The 21,250-nt window shown below is 41.3% G+C and overlaps 2 protein-coding genes across 6 annotated transcripts in view; both read left to right on the forward strand.

Moving 5' to 3' along the window:
* The window catches only part of LOC111976574 (protein NDRG3), a 63,868-nt gene extending 58,978 nt beyond the window's left edge, over positions 1-4,890 (forward strand). For all 4 annotated transcript variants that reach the window (XM_024005514.2, XM_024005512.2, XM_024005513.2 and 1 more), the window contains one exon: positions 3,279-4,890. In XM_024005514.2, the coding sequence (XP_023861282.1) occupies positions 3,279-3,448 (170 nt within the window). In that variant the 3' untranslated portion in view covers positions 3,449-4,890. The remainder of the gene's footprint in view (positions 1-3,278) is intronic.
* Positions 4,891-8,250: 3,360 nt separating this feature from the next.
* LOC111976453 (src-like-adapter 2) lies at positions 8,251-20,322 on the forward strand. Of its 2 annotated transcripts, XM_024005289.2 has the most exons (9): positions 8,251-8,582; positions 14,854-14,889; positions 15,169-15,294; positions 17,256-17,355; positions 17,553-17,639; positions 17,742-17,845; positions 17,983-18,132; positions 18,347-18,479; positions 19,371-20,322. In XM_024005289.2, the coding sequence occupies exons 3-9, from the start codon at positions 15,204-15,206 to the stop codon at positions 19,504-19,506; spliced, it is 801 nt and encodes a 266-aa protein (XP_023861057.1). In that variant the 5' UTR covers positions 8,251-8,582; positions 14,854-14,889; positions 15,169-15,203; the 3' UTR covers positions 19,507-20,322. The 2 variants fall into 2 exon arrangements, with proteins under 2 accessions (XP_023861057.1, XP_023861056.1); XM_024005288.2 differs by lacking the exon at positions 14,854-14,889.
* Positions 20,323-21,250: the final 928 nt, after the last annotated feature.

Genomic DNA, 21,250 nt, shown 5'->3' on the forward strand with positions numbered 1-21,250 from the left:
TTCTGGCTATTTTCACAACTGTCAGATATTTACTGAAAATTCATGTAAACGTAGATAGTGCTAGAATGAACTGTACACAGTGCTGCTTCAAGTCTCTCCTAGGTAAAGCTGTAGGACACAATGTTTGTTTCCAGATCTTTTGTGAAAGACAGAGCATTAATCTGACAGTCTCTCTGTACCCCTCCTTTATTTCTTCCCTCCTTCCTTTCTGCCCGTCCGTCAATGCTAACAGTCCCTCATGTACTGCTTAGCCACGTAAGCAGTGAATCAGGTACCAGGGCCATAGGTAACAGCCTTGGCTGCACCAGCCTGCCCTCTCTACCTACAGTACGCTATCCTCMCAACCCTGTTTGCCCATCGCTGGTAGTCACTTTTTAGCCATCCTCTCAAGTCTGAGATTTGAAGCATGTGGTCAACTTTATTATTTTTTAAAGATTCCTTTGTCTCTCTAAATGTGTGGTTTGAGAGGGCGTGGATGTTTTATGTGATGTCTATCAGGTAACATGGTTGTCTTATGTCTGTCTGTTCTTGTCTTTGTTATTTTTCTCTTCTGAACAGATGGCCCTCAAATCTCTTGTGCATGCTGCATAATCATATTGGCCTTTCCTATTTATTCATTTTTTCTCCAACAGTAAAAATGAATTGGAACTTGACCTGATCAGGCAATCTCTTTTTCTTTATGGGAGAATAATGAACACAGTGAGGGATTCTGCTCAGACATTTCAGACCCCAACCACTTTAATGAGATGCATATGCAGGACCAGTCAAAAGTTTGGACACACCTACTCATTCCAGGGTTTTTCTTAATTTTTTACTATTTTTTACATTGTAGAATATTAGTGACGACATCAAAACTATGAAATAACACATTTATTTATTGTATTTAACCTTTATTTAACTAGGCAAGTCAGTTAAGAACAAATTCTTATTTACAATGACGGACGACGCTGGGCCAATTGTGCGCCGCCCTATGGGACTCCCAATCACGGCCTGTTGTGATACAGCCTGGAATCGAGCCAGGGTCTGTAGTGACGCCTTTAGCACTGAGATGCAGTGCCTYAGACCGCTGCACCACTCTGGAGCCCATATGGAATCATGTAGTAAGCAAAAAAGTGTTAAACAAATCCAAATATTATTTTTTGTTGAGATTCTTCAAAGTAGCTACCCTTTGCCTTGATGACAGCTTTGCACACTCTTGGCATTCTCTCAACCAGCTTCATGAAGAGGTCACCTGGAATGCATTTCAATTAACAGATGTGTCTTGTTAATTTGTGGAATTTCTTTCTTAATGTGTTTGAGCCAGTCAGTTGTGTTGTGACAATGTAGGGGTGGTATACAGAAGATATCCCAATTTGGTAAAAGACCAAGTCCATATTATGGCAAGAACAGCTCAAATAAGCAAAGAGAAATTACAATCCATCATTACTTTAAGACATGAAGGTCGAGAGAATGCCAAGAGTGTGCAAAGCTGTCATCAAGGCAAAGGGGTGGCTACTTTGAAGAATCTCAAATATAAAATATATTTTKATTTGTTTAACACTTTTTTTGGTTACTACATGATTCCATATGTGTTATTTCATAGTTTTGATGTCTTCACTGTTATTCTACAATGTAAAAATAAAAACCCTTGAATGAGTAGCTGTCCAGAACTTTTTGACATASGGTGAAATTTCCAGTATTCCTGCTTCACTGATATCAATCTCCTGGACCCTGACTAGAAGGCAGTGTAGCTAGCACGAGCTGAACACTACAAGGTGATCAGGTTATTAACTGTTTAGAGATTTCATTATTCTCCCTGGGCTGCAGTCCACCCCATCTTAAATTGGGAATGTTGATGCAATAATGATTGTGGTATGATTACCAGGGGCCTCATTTACAAACATTGCGTATGCACAGAATATGCCCCAAAACATTTATAAAAACTGAACTTATCCTCCTGCAAACTTCAGACCATGAGTACGCACACTTTCTAGTGGTTGAAGTATTGCATTGCAAGAAGGCAAAAGTAGCCTAGTAGCCTTGTGCAAATGGGGGATATACTGTATGATGACTTATACATAACTAAAAAAAACAGGTAACGAAATATAATAAGATGCAATCATTTGCTGTTAGTGAGAAGAGAATCTATKTTTGTTATCTTTGCATTCTAAAATAATTAGAAGTCACCTTTTCTGACTGATGGTTTCATACTCACAAAATAGCCTACAGGCCAACAACAAGTTAGTAAAGGCTACCATTCATCCCAGCTCTCATTTAATTGGACCCACTTCACAGTAGTAAGTAGGTAAGTTATTGAGATTTAAAGTGTTTTGCTCTCTGCGATCCAAAGSGCAGTTTAATGGTAGAACAGACGGTTCACCTTTTCCATTGACGTTTGTAGGCTATTTTTGAATACTGTAATGTAACATTTCTCCTGTAGCCTAGACAATTTATAAACATAATACATGTATCATAACCAATTGCACCTCTTCTGGCCGTGATGCGCTCATATTGCTGAAGTAGCCATACAACAAATTACCGTACGCATCTCTCATTTAATTGGGCCTATTAGATAGGCTATTATAATTTCTAGTTTTTGCTAWATGCATCCAACAGGGAGCGTGGTTTCTAATGTACAGTAGAATTGAAGTGTGTGCTACCACTGTATGTAGGCCTACTGTAGGTTTTATTCCAGAGTAAACAATGTTTCAGAATTCACGGGCAGTGCMGCATGTTTCGGAGAAAGTAAATGAAAAACTTTATTGAATTCAAACGATCTGTTTTCCAGGTCYACAAAAATGTGCAATTGTTTTTGTGTTTCAGAAACGGTCAAATATAGCATATGTCACACACAAAAAAACACATTCCGCCAACATCTCCAAAGACATTTGATCGCCGTTGCTATTTCCTTCAGATGTCTTGGCTTAATTCCAATACTTCCGAAGTATTCAGGAAAGAATGGCGTTATTGTCACCTTCAAGGGTGAATGAAGGGCGTTATAATCCTGGTTCACAGTTTTACAACCGGTCTGATTTATAATGTGAAACGTGTATGTATGGCATGCGCCAAGTTTATACATCTACATTTTTCCATACGTGTGTAGTGTTTTCAGAAATGGCTCATGCAGATATTTAGTGTAAAATTCACACAACGGTTATAAATGAGGCCCCAGCATCCTACCCCTAGCCACGTTCTCTAAAGCAAACTACCCCTCCCACAAAACATTCAACACACACTAAGCAAATATCCTCATACGTGACTTCTTAACCTAAATGTTCTCCTCTCTCTCTCGTCTGTAGTGCCCACGGCCAGTATGACCCGCCTGGTGCGTTCTCGTACCCACTCTACCTCCAGCATGGGCTCTGTGGAGGGGAGTCGCAGCCGCACCCACACACAGCTAGAGGGCGCCACAGCTGCCGGCCCGGGTGTCGAACAGGCCAGGCCACAGACCATGGAGGTTTCCTGTTAAAGAACCCTGCCCAGAAAACCACCACCTCTCCCTTYCTCTCTCTCCCTCTCTTTTTCCTTTCCCAGGCTCAAGGTCAGAGAGGATTGGAATCCTGAGGGGGYGTCTGAAACGTGTTCTGAAAGATAATTTATGAAGACAGAAGCAGTCAGGTTCTCTGCTGTGTTCTCTCACCATTTCCTGTTGTCTGTCTATCATGCCTGTCTGTGCATGACTGCTGTGGTAGGGCAACCTGAAAGTCAGTAAGCAGGCGGACGATGCTGCTTGTCTGGTTTTCCTTTTGCTGTCTACCAGCTCTCCCCATTAAAAGAGGAAGAGGTTGTTTTTTAATCCTTGAGATATGAGATATATTTGTATTTATAACTATTTTGGGTCAGTGTCAGTTTTAAAGATAACAGATGGAAAGGCATCAGGAGTTTTCTCTTGTAAAGTACTCTATACGGAGTAATGTTGCCCCTCTTTCTGTCTCCCTCTGGGGTCTTCCTCACCTTGCTAACTGGTAAGATCAGACCAAGTCACACCRCCCCTCCTTAGTGGTTCATCCTTAATCAGTCTCATGACACACCATTTTTTCTTMTTTTTTATTGTTGTTTTTATGTTGTGATTTGTGRAAAAAATACCTTTTGCTTTCCTGGATTGCAATACGATGTGATAAACTTGCTCCTGCTCTGTACCTTTATACCAAGAATATCTGACAGAATGACCCTCTAGTAGATGAAACGTAATGGACGTGTCTGTAGAATTGCTTTTGTCTAGATGTATCTAGAAATAGTTGTCTTGTTTGATATTTTCTTTATCGAGTGAGTTATTTGAAATGGCAGGCCCTGGGTGTTTGATCCCCCCCCCACATTTATTATTGACGGGCAGAGAAAAGAACCAACCCACAGGGCACAGACGTCACTTCAGTGTGTGTCCCATGTTGGTTCAACGTAATGATGTGGAAACAACATTGATTCGACCAGTGTGTGCCCAGTGGGAACATTTACTGTAGTTTATTGAAAATTCCAGTCAAAAACGGAGAGTACCTAAACTAGCCCCAGCTTAGAGGTGAGTAAATGTCTGCGAATTGAGGTACAGATAACATTACTGCCTCTTTCATCAAATAAAACACAAATATATTAACTTCCTATTTTCTACTAACTGGAAGCAATGTATGTTTCCCTCCTGAAATAAAGACGGGGTGAAAAGGTSAACGGGTCAGATGCCTGAGGGACTGTGGATTGTGTAATAAATGTTTTGATTTAGTTTGTTAATAATGTTATTAGTTGTTAGTTTTCTCTGTGGTTTTCCTGCATTTCTCTCTGATTGTACTACAGCTTGGGTGAGCAAGTGGTGGTGATGCATTGTACTCTGCCCGCATAGTATACGGGGTGCTGTAAGTCATACTGTCTGCTGACYATATCAATTTGTACTGATTATAAAATAAAGCTAGAAGCTGTACATGACTTTTCATCTTATCCTTCTGTCACTGGCATGTCTGTTTTCTTACTTGGTCAACTAGCCTGATTATAATAGTGGTCCTTTGTAGCTCWGTTGGTAGAGCATGGTGCTTGTAAYGTCAGGGGAGTGACTTCCATACCTGGGACCATCCATGCATAAACTGGATGCACCCATGACTAAGTTTGGATAAAAATGTCTGCTAAATGGTATACATTTATTATTATTAGGTTCTGCATCAGCAGTTTCTCTTTCTATGTCAGTCACTGAACCACACTCAATTACCATGTCCGCTAACAACATGTTTTTTGGTATGTTTATCTGCCAATATTAAACCAGTGGTGTTAATCTAGCCAACTATCTAAACCAGTGGTATGTTTATCTAGCCAACTATCTAAACCAGTGGTATGTTTATCTCGCCAACTATCTAAACCAGTGGTATGTTTATCTAGCCAATATCTAAACAGTGGTATGTTTATCTCGCAACTATCTAAACCAGTGGTATGTTTATCTAGCAACTATCTAACCAGTGGTATGTTTATCTAGCCAACTATCTAAACCAGTGGTATGTTTATCTCGCCAACTATCTAAACCAGTGGTATGTTTATTAGCCAACTATCTAAACCAGTGGTATGTTTATCTAGCCAACTATCTAAACAGTGGTATGTTTATCTCGCCAACTATCTAAACCAGTGGTATGTTTATCTGCCAACTATCTAAACCAGTGGTATGTTTATCTCGCCAACTATCTAACCAGTGGTATGTTTATCTAGCCAACTTTCTAAACCAGTGGTAGTTTTATCTAGCCAACTATCTAAACAGTGGTATGTTTATCTAGCCAACTATCTAACCAGTGGTATGTTTATCTAGCCAACTATCTAAACCAGTGGTATGTTTATCTAGCCAACTATCTAAACCAGTGGTATGTTTATCTAGCCAACTATCTAAACCAGTGGTATGTTTATCTAGCCAACTATCTAAACAGTGGCGGTTGGTGCGTTTAAAATGAGGGAGGATGTTCATTTTTTTTTTTTTATGAGCACGGCCTTATTTCTATTCAGCATGTTGGATTATTGTCATTCATATTCCATTCATCCAGCTCAATGTAACATCCATAGGTTTAGGCTACTACATAATACTCAAATCGGCGCAATGAATATCCCCCTGATCACACGCAAACACATTTTACTTTCATACCAGACACACACAAACAGCTCGTTGTATATATAATTCCTTCTCGCATCTATCCACTCTCCTCTCACATGCTCCCCTTGCTTGTGGACTTCAGTGAAGAACACATCAGCTGTCTGTGACCAGGTGGGAAAAKAACTTTCCAAGCTAAACCTTCATATCATGACTGCTAACTGCTACACACAGCTTACATCATTGTCACGTCATAGTTAATATAGGCATAGCTACTAGAACTAAGGCATTAGTTAGTAAACCCGCTAAAACCATGCAGAACCGTGTAGTCCGGCTAGCAGTTACACCTGCGGGCCCCAGAGGCAATGAATTAATRAAGCCAAAAGCTTACCTTGACTTGGAAGAGTTCCAGTATTGGATAGCAATAGCCAGCTAGCTAACATAGCATCTGTTGGAGCCGGGTGTTTGAGTAGGCTAAACTAGCTAGCTGCATTGGACACTAGCTAAGTAAGTGAAAATGGGAAYAAAAAATCTAAGAAATATAGCTAGATCTCTCTTGCTTCTTTAATTTTGGAAGAAGTTAATTTGTTCAAAACTGTTCAACTATTGTATTTCTCTGAGTCAACTACCGCATGTTATGCACTGCAGTGCTAGCTAGCTGTAGCTAATGCTTTCAGTGCTAGATTCATTGTCTGATCCTTTGATTGGGTGGACAACATGTCAGTTCATGCTGCAAGAGCTCTGATAGGCTAGAGGACGTCCTCTGGAAGATGTCATAATTACTGTGGAAGTCTATGGAAGGGGGTGAGAACCATGAGCCTCCTAGGTTTTGTATTGAAGTCAATGTACCCAGAGGAGGACAGAAGCTAGCTGTCCTCCGGCTACACCATGGTGCTACTCTAGAGAGTGCTGTTGAGGCTACTATAGACCTTCATTGCAAAACAGTGTGTTTTAATACATTTTTTGGTAACAAACATATTTAGTATAGTTTTATCTAAAAAATAATGCTTTTTAATGTTTCACTTTTTATTTTTATGAAATTCACTAAGGAGGATAGTCCTCCCCTTCCTCCACTGAAGAGCCTCCACTGATCTAAACTTGTAGWMCTCATGGCCYGAATGACTGGKCACGTGCCAGACCAGACTATCGCATTTGGGGCCCCGGGACACCAACCTCTGGAGAGTTGGTGCTGCATTTCAACACATTTTGCCATAGTGCAGAGTAAAATGTGCAGCTTTATAATGCTACTGTACACATTTTGTCATGAGGCAGATCATTATTTTGCTGTTTTATAGCTCATCTCATGCTTTTAACATTTTGCCATGAGAAAATGCTAGTCACTCTCACTCATATTATATTGTCATGGCAAAATGTGTAGAATGCCAGGAAATTTGTTTTAAAACTGCAAACATTTCTCTACACCCCATGGCAAAATGGGTATAATTGCAGGATTTGTTTTGTAAAACTGCAAAAAAAAATCTCTCTCCCCCATGGCAAAATGGGTAGAATTACAGGAAATTCATTTTAAAACATAGATTTTCTCTACACCATCAAGATGCGGTGCCAGTAGAAAAATCTTGTTTAGGGCCCCTAAAAGGCTAGGACCAGCCCTGGCTACTGGTATAATACAGTTAGTTCAGAGGGTTCAKTAGTTTAACTGCACAAATGGATTGATTGCACAAATCAGTGTGGGTATAAATGTGGGTATGCAGAGAACCATGAGCCCATGTCTCTTGATAATGAGTACAAAAGGGTTATGAAGAGAAAAATAATTGCTCAACACTTTTACCCAATCAACAGCATTTACCTGAATGACGAAGAATATGAAGCTCTATTCTGGGGAAAAACCATTGTGACCTCACTCCACACCAGTGTATGTATGCCACCGCTCATGCAGATGCTGCAAAAACAGAACATTTGCACAGACCAAATGCATCTCATTGCTACAGCTGATGACTCATTGATCAAGTCACTGATGTCAAAGGTCTGTCTGTTCCAATTACTACAGCCCCATGTTCAGTAGATATTGTTGAACAAAATCTTTCTTCCTTTCTCTTTGTGCATCACTTTTTCTTTGTCTTCCCTCACTCTTCTCCATTTCCCTCTCTTCACTCTGATGTCTGAATTGTGGTGTGTAAAAGTTTCAGGCCTCATTGAAACAGGAAGCAGTGTGTGTGAGGTGAATATAAAAAAAAAAGCCCTCCTGTCACATCTCTCCACTCAGATGTACTATAGATCACTCTGCTCTGCTATACGTACAGAGCCTCTACCTACCACGGYTGGCTCCTTTCCTCTTGGAACACCACAAAGGAGAACACTCTTTCTTCATTGGAGCCTAAAGAAGTCTCACACAGACTCTCATACACACGTCATCCTCTCGTTCCACATGTGAACACTACCAGCAGCGTGCAACTCCCAGACCCGCTGGACTCTTCTGCCCTCTGGGCCGCACCTCTATCCATGTGCTAGTCTACTGTGGTACTCTACAGCTCTGACATCAACTCATACCACAGCATCAGAAGACTGACGTTCACCAGTGCCACAACAGGGAAATGCTGTGAGTATAAACATATTTTTGAGCTGACAATTGTCTAATCGATCTGACTGTACTGTACACGTAAAAGGTTAGTTTTATCCAACCCAGATTTAAAATATTAAAAGTAGACTTTTTTGTTTTAAAGAAGAAGACAAAGGTCAAGTACACTCAGAATAGCATCTATTTGTYGGGGCATGRACTCTACAAGGTGTCGAAAGCGTTCCACAGTAATGCTGGCCGATGTTGACTCCAGTGCTTCCCACAGTTGTGTCAAGTTGGCTGGATGTCCTTTGGGTGGTGGACCATTCTTGATACACACAGGAAACTGTTGAGCGTTAAAAACCCTGCCAGCGGTGCAGTTTTTGACACAAAACGGTGCGCCTTGCACCTACTACCATACCCCGTTCAAAGGCACTTAAATCTTTTGTCTTGTCCATTCACCCTCTAAATGGCACACATACACAATCCATGTCTCAATTGTTTCAAAGCTTAAAAATCATTCTTTAATCTCTCCTCCCATTCATCTACACTGATTGAAGAAGATTAAACAAGTGATATCAATAAGGGATCACAGTTTTCACCTGGATTTACCTGGTCAGTCCATGTCTTGGAAAAAGCAGGTGTTCTTAATGTTTTGTACACTCAGTGTATAGGACAAACTGATCTTATATGAACAGAAATTTGCCCCGCTAAATGCTTAAATGAATAGTGTAGCTTGGTGTCCAGCCAGGTCTACACCTCTGGATTACAGCGTCTGCTAAATGTCATATGCATACACTATATATACGAAAGTATGTGGACACCCCTTCAAATGAGTGGATTCGGCTATTTCAGCCACACCTGTTGCTGACAGGTGTATAAGACTGAGCACACAGCCATGCAATCTCTATAGATAAACATTGGCACTAGAATGGCCTTACTGAWGAGCTCAGTGACTTTMAACGTGGCACCGTCATAGGATGMCACCTTTCCAACAAKTCAGTTKGTCAAATTTCTGCCCTGGTAGAGCTGCCCCGGTCAACTGTAAGTGCTGTTATTTTGAAGTGGAAACGCCGCCATTGGACTCTGGAGCAGTGGAAACGCATTCTCTTTAGTGATGATTCACGCTTCACCATTTGGCAGTCCGATGGACAAATCTGGGTTTGGCAGATGCCAGGAAAACACTACCTGCCCCAATGCATAGTACCAACTGTAATGTTTGGTGAAGGAGGAATAATGGTCTGGTGCTGTTTTTCATGGTTCGTGCTAGGCCCCGTAGTTCCAGTGAAGGGAAATCTTAACGCTACAGCATACAATGACATTGTAGATTATTCTGTGCTTCCAACTTTGTGACAACAGTTTGGGGAAGGCCCTTTCCTGTTTCAGCATGACAATGACCCCGTGCACAAAGCGAGGTCCATACAGAAATGGTTTGGAAGAACTTGACTGGCCTCCACGGAGCCCTGACCTCAACCCCATCGAACACYTTTGGGATGAATTGGAACGCTGACTGCGAGCCAGGCCTAATCGCTCAACATCAGCGCCTGATCTCACTAACGTTCTTATGGCTGAATGGAAACAAGTCCCTGCAGCAATGTTCCAACATCTAGTGGAAAGCCAGAAGAGTGGAGGCTGTAATAGCAGAAAAGGGGGGGAYCAACTCCATATTAATACCCATGATTTTGGAATGAGATGTTATATATTATTATTATTATATTACCTCTCGTGTGTTTCCTGACCCCTGGTTGGCAGACTGACTACTGTGGTTGATAATGGTCATCTGTTCTCTGTTATAATGGAACATTAGAGAGCAAGGTTATTTTAGTCCCTTATACTATATGGGGCCTGCTTTTCTGTCTGTCCATCCCCATGACCCTGTGGTGCCATCTGGCTTAACAGGTGGCCATTTTCTCAATGATTATGAAACGTGCCATATTACAGAGCATTGAGGGAAGATATTTAGAAATATTTAATGCCAATATATTTCATATGACTATTTCTGAAATTATCATCTATTTTTGTGTCTACTACCATTGTCAAAATTAGACAAACACACACCGGGGTAGAAAGGTGTTCACAAAAAGACAGCATTTATTTTCTACTCAATGATATCCTGCCACTTTTATATTTGACTCCAGTGTTCAAACACACCCACCCGGGATCTGTAAGGATGCTTGAGATCTCATGCATTACTTTACAGTAAAACATGTTGCAAATTACGACACAAAACTTTTCATCTTATGCGGTGGTTTCTGCATCAGTGTATTGCTGCGAACTAATTTACCTATCCTCCATGGTTCCTGTGGAGCAGAAGGTTGCCATGAAATGTCATATTTGTCACACGTGTGTTTGTGCAAATCACCAATGAATGACACTTCAACTAGTTGCACATTAGAGCATTGTTGTTTACATCAATTAGAGCAGTGGTCCCCAACCGATCCATCACGATCGYCAATCGGATGGTTCAGATTACGGTGTCTGCAGTAATTTAGAAGGCATAAAAGAAAGCAACAGAAAAATTGATACTGTGAGATTTCAAAATGTTTAAAACCATCACTAGAGAGAAACTGTCAAGAAAGAGATGCTGTTTTTATTTAACCAGGCAAGTCGATTAAGAACAAATTCTTATTTACAATGACGGCCTACCCCGGCGACGGTGGGTCAATTGTGTGCCACCCTATGGGACTCCCAATCAAGGCCGGATGTGATTCAGCCTGGATTCGAACCAGGGACTGTAGTGCCTCTTGCACCGAGATGTAGTGTCAGAGACGCTGCGCCACTCGGGAGCCCAGTGAGTTGAGTTTAAGTTCTTACTCAGCACTGTCAACACTTAGTATTCAACACTTTTATAAGCCATGAAATGTGCGTTCTTCCTATTTCCACTCAGTTCTACAACGAGTAGTGCAGCAGTAATGAACGAGTAGGCAAATGTATTTATAGACTTGCGTTGTTGTTATTATTAGCAGCTTGGGTATTTTTTAATATCGAGGAATATTTCACTTTCTCTGTTCATAGKAGTAATTTTCGCATTAAATAATGCAGTGCGACTCGAGTTTCCCCATCAGCTGGAAGACGGTGTCCCTTTATGGTCAGTGTCAGTGGAGGAAAGGGAGAACGGAGGGATGTTGAGGGGTGGACCCTCACTCTGCTGCTCTCTCCCTCCGCTGAGACTGACCATCAGATGCAGACATTATCAGCCCAGTAAAATAAAAAGCGAATTATTTAAATGTATGCTCACTCAGCTGTGCCTCACCAGTAATATAACAACGTATCTATTACCAGTCTGATCATATGGCCTACCTCAAATTAAGAAATATATATATATTTTTAATGGCCCAAACAACAATGCTTTGTCAGGGCAATTCAAGCAAAGCCAATATGCGGTGATAATGTATTGGGCCTATAGCTTACTGCACGAACCTCATTGCTACAGTACTGTTTTTAATTGGTTAATGTTGCATAGGCTTGTGTTTWAAAAAAAGTCTGAGCCGTAGATCTCGGCTTGTATTTTGACTCAAAAAGTGATCTCAAAAGGTTGGTGACCACTGAATTAGAGAGTGTTCTGTTATGTGTTCTAATATTGTTATTTATTCAGTCGAAAGCCCATTATTTTCCTTGCCAACAGCACCTCGACAACCAGAAACCCATGTGTAAAAACAAAAGTGTGGTTGGAAACTAAAGGGTGTTCAGAAGAGTGGTTTTCAACTTCCTCCCTTCTTTTGTTTGACTTTGTTTGACTAGCTACCTGGCAGTAAATAAAATTAAAATAGGCAGGGCTATTTTAAATTCCMTTCACATTGTTTGTGTTGATATATATTACCTGTAATAAGTTACAGTGAATTGGGATTGATACAATAGTATGCATAGAAAACGTGTCTCTACCCATATGAAGAGTTTAATTCCAAAATGCTATACAGTGCATTTGTAATGTATTCAGACCCCTTGACATTTTCCACATTTTGTTACATTACAGCTTTATTCTAAAATTGATTAATACAACAATAACAAATCCTTACACAATACCCCATAATGACAAAGCGAAAACAGGCTTTTAGAAATGTTTGCAAATATATTAAAAATTAAAAACACAAATACCTTATTTACTTATGTATTCAGACCCTTTGCTATGAGACATGAGATTGAGCTCAGGTGCATGCTGTTTCCATTGATCATCCTTGAGATGTTTCTACAACTTGATTGGAGTCCACCTGTGGTAAATTCAATTGATTGGACATGATTTGGAAAGGCACACACCTGTCTATATATGGTCCCACAGTTGACAGTGCATGTCAGAGCAAAAACCATGCCATGAGGTCGAAGGAATTGTCCGTAGAGCTCTGAGACAGGATTGCGTCGAGGCAAAGATCTGGGGAAGGGTAACAAAACATTTCTGCAGCATTATAAGGGCCCCAAAAACACAGTGGGCTCCATCATTCTTAAATGGAAGAAGTTTGGAACCACCAAGACTCTTCTTAGAGCTGCCCGCCAAGCCAAACTGAGCAATCAGGGGAGAAGGGCCTTGGTCAGGGAGTTGACCAAGAACCCGATGGTCACTCTGACAGAGCTCCAGAGTTCCTCTGTGGATATGAGAAAATCTTCCAGAAGGACAACCATCTCTGCAGCACTCTACCAATCAGGCCTTTATGGTAGAGTGRCCAGACGGAAGCCACTCCTCAGTAAAAGGCACATGACAGGCCGCTTGGAGTTTGTCAAAAGGCACCTAAAGGACTCAGACCATGAGAAACAAGATTCTATGGTCTGATGAAACCAAGATTGAACTCTTTGGCCTGAATGCCAAGTGTCACGTCTGGAGGAACCCTTGCACCATCCCTATGGTGAAGCATGGTGGTGGCAGCATCATGCTATGGGGATGTTTTTCAGCGGCAGGGACTGGGAGACTAGTCAGGATCGAGGGAAAGATGAACGGAGCAAACTACCGAGAGATCCTTGATGATAACCTGCTCCAGAGCACTCAGGACCTCAGACTGGGGCGAAGGTTCACCTTCCAACAGGACAACGACCCTAAGCACACAGCCAAGACAACGCATGAGTGGCTTTGGGACAAATCTCTGAATGTCCTTGAATGGTTCAGCCAGAGACTGGACTTGATTCATATCGAATATCTCTGGAGAAACCTGAAAATAGCTGTGCGGCGACACTCCCCATCCGACCTGACAGAGCTTGAGAGGATCTGCAGAGAAGAATGGGAAAAACTCCCCAAATACAGGTGTGCTGAGCTTATAGCCTCATTCCCAAGAAGACCTGTGGATGTAATCACTGCCAAAGGTGCTTCAACAAAGTACTGAGTAAAGGGTCTGAATTCTTATGTAAATGTGATATTTCATTTTTATGTTTTGTTAAACATTTGCAAAAATTTCCCAAAACCTTTTTATGCTTCATCATTATGGGGTATTGTGTGCAAATTGATATGGGGGGGGAATTATTACATCCGTATTAGAATAAGGCTGTCGTGTAACTAAATGTGGAAATAGTCAAGGGATCTGAATACTTTCCGAATGCACTGTATATCAGAAATGTTGGTAAATTAGGTGTAAATGTTTGAAAKAAGTTTTTCTAATCATGGCAAGGWGYTGTTCAATGACAGACATATTTGTTTAAAATATATCACTTGATGGTGTCACGCCCTGGCCTTAGTTATCTTTTGTTTTCTTTATTATTTTAGTTAGGTCAGGGTGTGACATGGGCGATGTATGTGTTTTGTATTGTCTAGGGKTTTTTGTATGTTTATGGGGCAGTGTTCAGTCTAGGTGTATGTATGTCTATGGTTGCCTAGATTGGTTCTCAATTAGAGACAGCTGTCTATCGTTGTCTCTGATTGGGAACCATATTTAGGCAGCCATATTCATTAGGTAGTTCGTGGGTGATTGTCTATGWGTAAGTTGCCTGTGTCGGCACTTATATATATAGCCTATATAGCTTCACATTCGTCGGTTYGTTGTTTTGTTTAGTTTGTCAGTGTCGTTTCGTCTTCGTCTTCAAATAAAGAGAAGATGTATTGTTATCACGCTGCGCCTTGGTCCTCCTCTCTTCCACGTTACGACGAGCGTGACAGATGGCTTAATTTCAGAGAGACAATCATGTTTTTTTTGCAAAATGCTATATATCCAGCTCATTGTCAGAGAAATAAGTAGTACTGCCAGGCTTTACACAGTCAAATGTAACAAATAACTAAAGTTTATATTTTTTGAAAAAAACTTCACAAAATACATTTGTGACATAATAAAAAATAAAAAATAACTGAAATACAGTAATATGAGATCTATATATAAAACATTTACATTTTACATTTCAGTCATTCAGCAGATGCTGTTATCCAGAGTGACTTACAGTAAGTSCATTCAACTTAAGATAGCTATGTGAGGCATCCACATATCACAGTCAAATATACAGGATACAAACATTCCAATCTAGCTTAACAATGGATATATAGTGTATTGCACAACAAAAAAACATCTAAAATCTATGAATAAAAAATCTGAGAAGAGTAATATTTTACACACACATGCAAACATTTCTGATAAAAAAAACCACGTGAAAAATTGGTGGATATAGCATTTAGGAAATAATTGTCTATTAATTAATAGCTGTGATTCCCTCGTACCCACAGAGTCCTCTGGTGACCCATAAGAGCTCCACATCGCCATGGGCAGTGGGCCCAGTAAAGAGCGTCGGGGATCCAGCACTCAGGCAGCCTTGCTGGGCCAGGAAGAGCCCGCTGAGTCAGTCATACTGGGTAAGGCCTGCCCTCCCATCTCGGTCTGAGCACAGGACTCTGGGAAACAGGCCAGTACTAGCCTTTCTCTTCCTCTGTCCTCAGGGGTCAATCGTCCTGGGATTGTTTTGACTGAAACCTATAGGGAATTGGAAGCGTGCACAACAGCCAGGTCTATTTATGGTTAAGGACAATCATTGGATAACCTGCATTTTTACTTAACTTATTTCTTCTTAAAAAGGCATTGCTGGTTAAGGGCTTGTAAGTAACCATTTCACTGTAAGGTTGTATTCAGCACATGTGACAAATACAATTTGATTTGATTTGATTTCAACGTTCAAATCAATGCGACCAACATAATGCGGAATTGTTTTTGTTAATGTCCCTGCATCCATGGTGTGGTGATGCTGTTGCTATGCATCCATGGTGTGGTGATGCTGTTGCTATGCATCCATGGTGTGGTGATGCTGTTGCTATGCATCCATGGTGTGGGTGATGCTGTTGCTATGCATCCATGGGTGGATTTGGTGCTGTTGCTATGCATCCATGGAGTGGTGATGCTGTTCCTATGTATCCATGGTGTGGTGATACTGGTCCTATGCATCCATGTGGTGGTGATGCTGTTGCTATGCATCCACGGTGTGGTGATGCTGGTGCTATGCATCCATGGTGTGGTGATGCTGTTGCTATGCATCCATGGTGTGGTGATGCTGTTGCTATGCATCCATGGGTGGGTGATGCTGTTGCTATGCATCCATGGAGTGTGATGCTGTCTATGTATCCATGGTGTGGTGATACTGGTCCTATGCTCCATGGTGTGGTGATGCTGTGCTATGCATCCATGTGTGGTGATGCTGTTGCTATGCATCCATGGTGTGGTGATGCTGTTGCTGTGCATCCATGGTGTGGTGATGCTGTTGCTATGCATCCATGGAGTGGTGATGCTGTTCCTATGCATCCATGGTGTGGTGATGCTGTTGCTATGCATCCATGGTGTGTGGTGATGCTGTTGCTATGCATCCATGGTGTGGTGATGCTGGTTGCTATTGCATCCATGGTGTGTGATGCTGTTGCTATGCATCCATGGTGTGGTGATGCTGTTGCTAGTCATCCATTTGTGTGGTGAATGCGTTTCCTTTGCATCTATGGTGTGGTGATGCTGTTGCTATGCATCCATGGTGTGGTGATGCTGTTGCTATGCATCCATGGTGTGGTGATTCCCCAGATGTTTAGATACCTCTCTGTTAAGTATGACCATAGTTGATGTGCAAGAAAGAGGCAAAAAAACATTCCTGGTCTTCTGTTGAACCACCAGAGGAGAGAAATGAGCTTGTGCAATAACTCAATTCGCCTTTGCACTCCTTCTAAACAACGCATTTTTTTTTTTACTTTGGCAAAGTGTAAAGTCTACGAAACTTAGTCCACTCTGTTCGTAACAGGTTTTAGTKTTGGGAACAGAACTGTATTGAGATCAAATGTTTCATCGGTGGGAAAATTTACCGAATGTCGGCCAAAGTCCATCTCGTTTCCTTCTTCTCCTGCCGGCCCCTTGGCTTCCTCTCACTACCATATTTGGTAATGAATGGAAACACCAAGCGCATGCTTCACATTTCTGCATCCGGTGAAATATCTGGCTCATTGTTCTATCTGTGGCTGCACTCCCTCTAGTCACCCTCTAGAAATGGTGTGAACCAGGTGACATTGAATTCCTCAAGATGTTAGTTGATGAAGATCACATCAATCATTTAGCTCAGAAAGACTGATGATCATCTCATTTTTGTAACTTGGAAGTGTCTTGCCTAACCATGACTACTCACGTTCAAAGTGTGAAGTACAAACATACAAGTACAAAGATATTTTCTCTTATGCATGCTTTTTTTTTGTTGTTGCTTTTTTCTCAGCATGAAAATACTGCGTTGTCATGGTTTGAGGTTCTCATAGTAGACTGACACTAATCTTTCATGTATCTGTTCTGTCTACAGAGAGCAGCAAGTATATGGTAGTGTCCCTATATAACTATCCCACTGGTCACCCAGCACACTGCCGCATCCACGCTGGAGAGAGACTCAAAGTGCTTTCAGAGTAAGAAACCATAGCCTCTACATACTACTACTACTACTACTACTACTACTACTACTACTACTACTACTACTACTACTACTAGTACTACTACTACTACTACTACTACTACTACTACTACTACTACTACTACTACTGTGATGTGTGTTTTTTCCTGTAATAACTTATGCGTGTTTCTGTGAATGTGCATGTCTATGTAGCGAGGGGGAGTGGTGGAAGGTGAGATCCTCTGCCACAGGCAATGAGAGCTACATCCCCAGCAACTACACAGCCAAGGTGTACCACAGGTGAGTCCGCTGATCCGTCTGACTCTATTCCCCTTTGGAATCTCTAATTACATGTCTCTGTCTATTTCTATGTCTGACTCTATCTCTATGCTCTTGGCCTAGGTGGCAGTATGAGGGTCTCAGCCGAGAGAAGGCTGAGGAGCTCCTGTTTCTGCCCTACAACCAGACTGGCTCTTTTCTGGTCCGGGAGAGTGAGACCCACCCTGGTCAGTTCAGTTCACACTCTAGGCTACACATTATCAAACGCTAACAAGAACAGGGAAACAATCTTAAAAATGTCATTGATAAACCTGAAGTGATAAAACGTGGTGACTGAAGTATGGTCTTACACTGTCCACTCTAGGTGCCAACACCCTGTCAGTGCGTAAGAGCAGTGACCAGGATCGTTGCTCAGTCAAACATTACCGGATCCAACAACTGGAGAATGGCTGGCTCTACATCTCCCCCTSCCTCACCTTCCCCAACCTCAGAGCTCTGGTGGACCACTACTCAGGTCAGGTGCTTTAAAGCATTTACAGTGGTGTAGAAAATACTGAAAGCTGTAGTTACATCTTTTCAAGCCCTTTGTGTCCAACCTATGCATTTGAATCTTTTGCACAAGTGTCAGTGGGTTAAAAGCTGGGGACACTTAAAGCATCTTCAGTCATTAAATTGTAGTATTCATGTTAAGGCTGAGTTGTAACAGACTGATTGACATCTTCTTCCAGAGGTCCGTGATGGGCTGTGCTGTCTGCTAGGGGAGCCCTGCTTCATCCAGGGGTCCAACAACGTTCCTGTGGTTACTGGGCCACTCCCCATGGCTATCAGGAAGCCCACCCTCAACTGGAAAGATATGGACAGGTGAGGTCATTTACTGTTGTGGTACAGTAATATGTTGCCAGTCTCTGTGTATCCATGTCTGTCAATAAATCTTATACTGAACAAAAATATAAACGCAACATGTGACAATTTCAATGATTTTACTGAGTTACAGTTYATATAAGGAAATCAGTCAATTGAAATCAATTCATTAGGCCATAATCTATGGATTTCATATGAGTGGGCAGGGGCACAGCCATTTGGGAGCCAGGCTCAGCCAATCAGAATGAGTGTTTCCCCACACAAGGGCTTTATTACAGACAGAAATAATCCTTAGTTGGCTGGTCTCAGACAATCCCGCAGGTGAAGAAGCCAGATGTGGAGGTCCTGGGCTGGCGGCGTATTTACACGTGGTCTGCGGTTGTGAGGCCGGTTGGACATACTGCCAAATTCTCAAAAATTATGTTGGAGGTGGCTAATGGTAGAGAAATTAACATTCAATTATCTGGCAACAGCTCTGGTGGACATGTCTGCAGTCCGCATGTCAATTGCACATTCCCTCAAAACTTGAGACATCTGTGGCTTTGTGCTGTGTGACAAAGCTGCACATTTTAGAGTGGCCTTATTGTCCCCAGCACAAGGTGCACCTGTGTAATGATCATGCTGTTTATTCAGCTTCTTGATATCCCACACCTGTCAGGTGGATATATTATCTTGGCAAATAAGAAATGCTCACTAACAGGGATGTAAACAAATTTGTGCACAACATTTTTAAGAAAAAAGCTTTTTGTGCGTATGGAACATTTCTGAGATCTTTTATTTCAGCTCATGAAACATGGACCCAACACTTCACATGTTGCGTTTATATTTTTGTTAAGTACATATTCTTTGTCAGCATTTCCTCAATAATGGGGTTTCTCTGTCTGTMTACAGCTCCATGATTTTTGGCAAGGACAAAGGCAAGGACAATGAGGATTCCCTGGTGAGCGAGGGATTGAAGGAGGCCATCAAATCCTACCGYTTCATGACAGAGGGCTGCAAAGGCTCCAGCCACAAATGGGACAGCTGAGCATGGATCTGACATCATAACGACAGGGAGATACTCAGACTAAAACAGACCATAAGATGGAGAGCTTCACATCAAGCTACCCATTAAAGCTGAGGCAATCCTGAGGACCAGACATTCTGGCCATGAACCCAATGRATCTCATTAAAGGAATGTTGTTAGGGGAACTGGAAATCACAACTCAACCACTGCAGAGAACCATGGTTCTCAAAGCTATGGTTGTAGAGTGCTCAACATTACATTCCCAAGCAGCTGAGGCCCATCTTTGCTTGGATTCATGACCAGAATAAATGTTTAGATCCTGGAGGCAGACTTTGCTAGACTTAACAGAAAGTAGTTTGAAAGTGAGATATACAGCCTTGTGAAGGTGATCCAGTATCATCAATAAACAGACTATATGGTTGGTTTTGTTGAAGTACGCTACCTTGAAAACAATTAAGGAACTATGAGGTATAAGAATTAGTCTGTTTGATTTATGTGTTTCCTGTCCTGAACATTAACACCTTTAGCTGTTGCTTGTTCTCCTCCGCACTACAGTCTTGACTTTGGCACAGGAAATGGTCAAGGTGCAGTGGAAAGCACGATGGTGTGGCAGAGACAGCAGAAAGTTGAGGTAATGGTAAAGAGCATCTCAAAGTTATGTCAAATATTATGGTATGAAACACTGACATGTTATTATGAGGTTTCATCAACTGAAACAATGCACTGTAGTGTGTATATAATGTTAATATCGAGTTTCGCGATATTTTTGGTTGGGTGGAATTTTTTTTTATAAAAAAAAAAACTATTCTACATTAAAATGTTGCATTTTGTGAAATATGGGGAAACTATTTTGTTGATGTGTTGGTTTTTCACAAATCAGAGAATTAATAACCAAACGCATAAATAACCAAATACATTTCACACATGAAGTGGCAAGTATTTGGCGTACCTTTATTTACTACTGTATCTTGTCTTGTATCGCCACCTGCTGGGGGAAATGCGTAGGTCGTCAGGTTGGCGGAGACGTCAGTGCCATTCAATTTACTTCCCCGTTAACCGTTTAGTGTGTTGTTGTTGCGTTTGTTAATAATTGAATCAGTGTATTTAGCTGTTATCCAATACCTCGGTTCTTAATGCTTAGGTTGCTGTGCACTATTCGTTTGTGCGTAATTCATGTCTTTACATTGATCAACAATGCAAAAGGACAACAGTTTTACAGAACTGGAGATGCCTTCTGGTGCCTTCAGAAAGTATTAACGCCGCTTGACTTTCACACACCGCTTCACTTTCCACATTTGTTGTGTTACAGCCTGAATTTAACATTTATTACATGTAGATTTTGTGTCACTGGCCTGCACACAATACCCCATAATGTCAACGTGGAATTATGTTTTTAGAAAATTTTACAAATTAATTACATATGACAAACTGAAATGTCTTGAGACAATAAGTATTAAACCCCTTTGTTATGGAAAGCCTAAATAAGTAAAGGAGTAAATATTTTATTAAGTCAAATAATGCCTTGATCACACCTACAGTATATTTGCGCAAAATGTTTGGAACAAAAAGTTCAACATTCACCTTCTGCTACCATTTCGTTAAAGCATCTATGCATACAATTCGGTGCATACGTTGGACGAKAAAAAGAAACGGAATAGAGCTAAGTATAGGTAAAATCCAAGAGGAAAATCTGGTTCCGTCTGAATTCCAACAGACACTGGGAGACAAATTCACCTTTCAGCAGGACATTAACCTGAAACATCAA

Source organism: Salvelinus sp. IW2-2015, linkage group LG17 (assembly GCF_002910315.2).
Source record: "Salvelinus sp. IW2-2015 linkage group LG17, ASM291031v2, whole genome shotgun sequence".
Lineage (NCBI taxonomy): Eukaryota > Metazoa > Chordata > Actinopteri > Salmoniformes > Salmonidae > Salvelinus > Salvelinus sp. IW2-2015.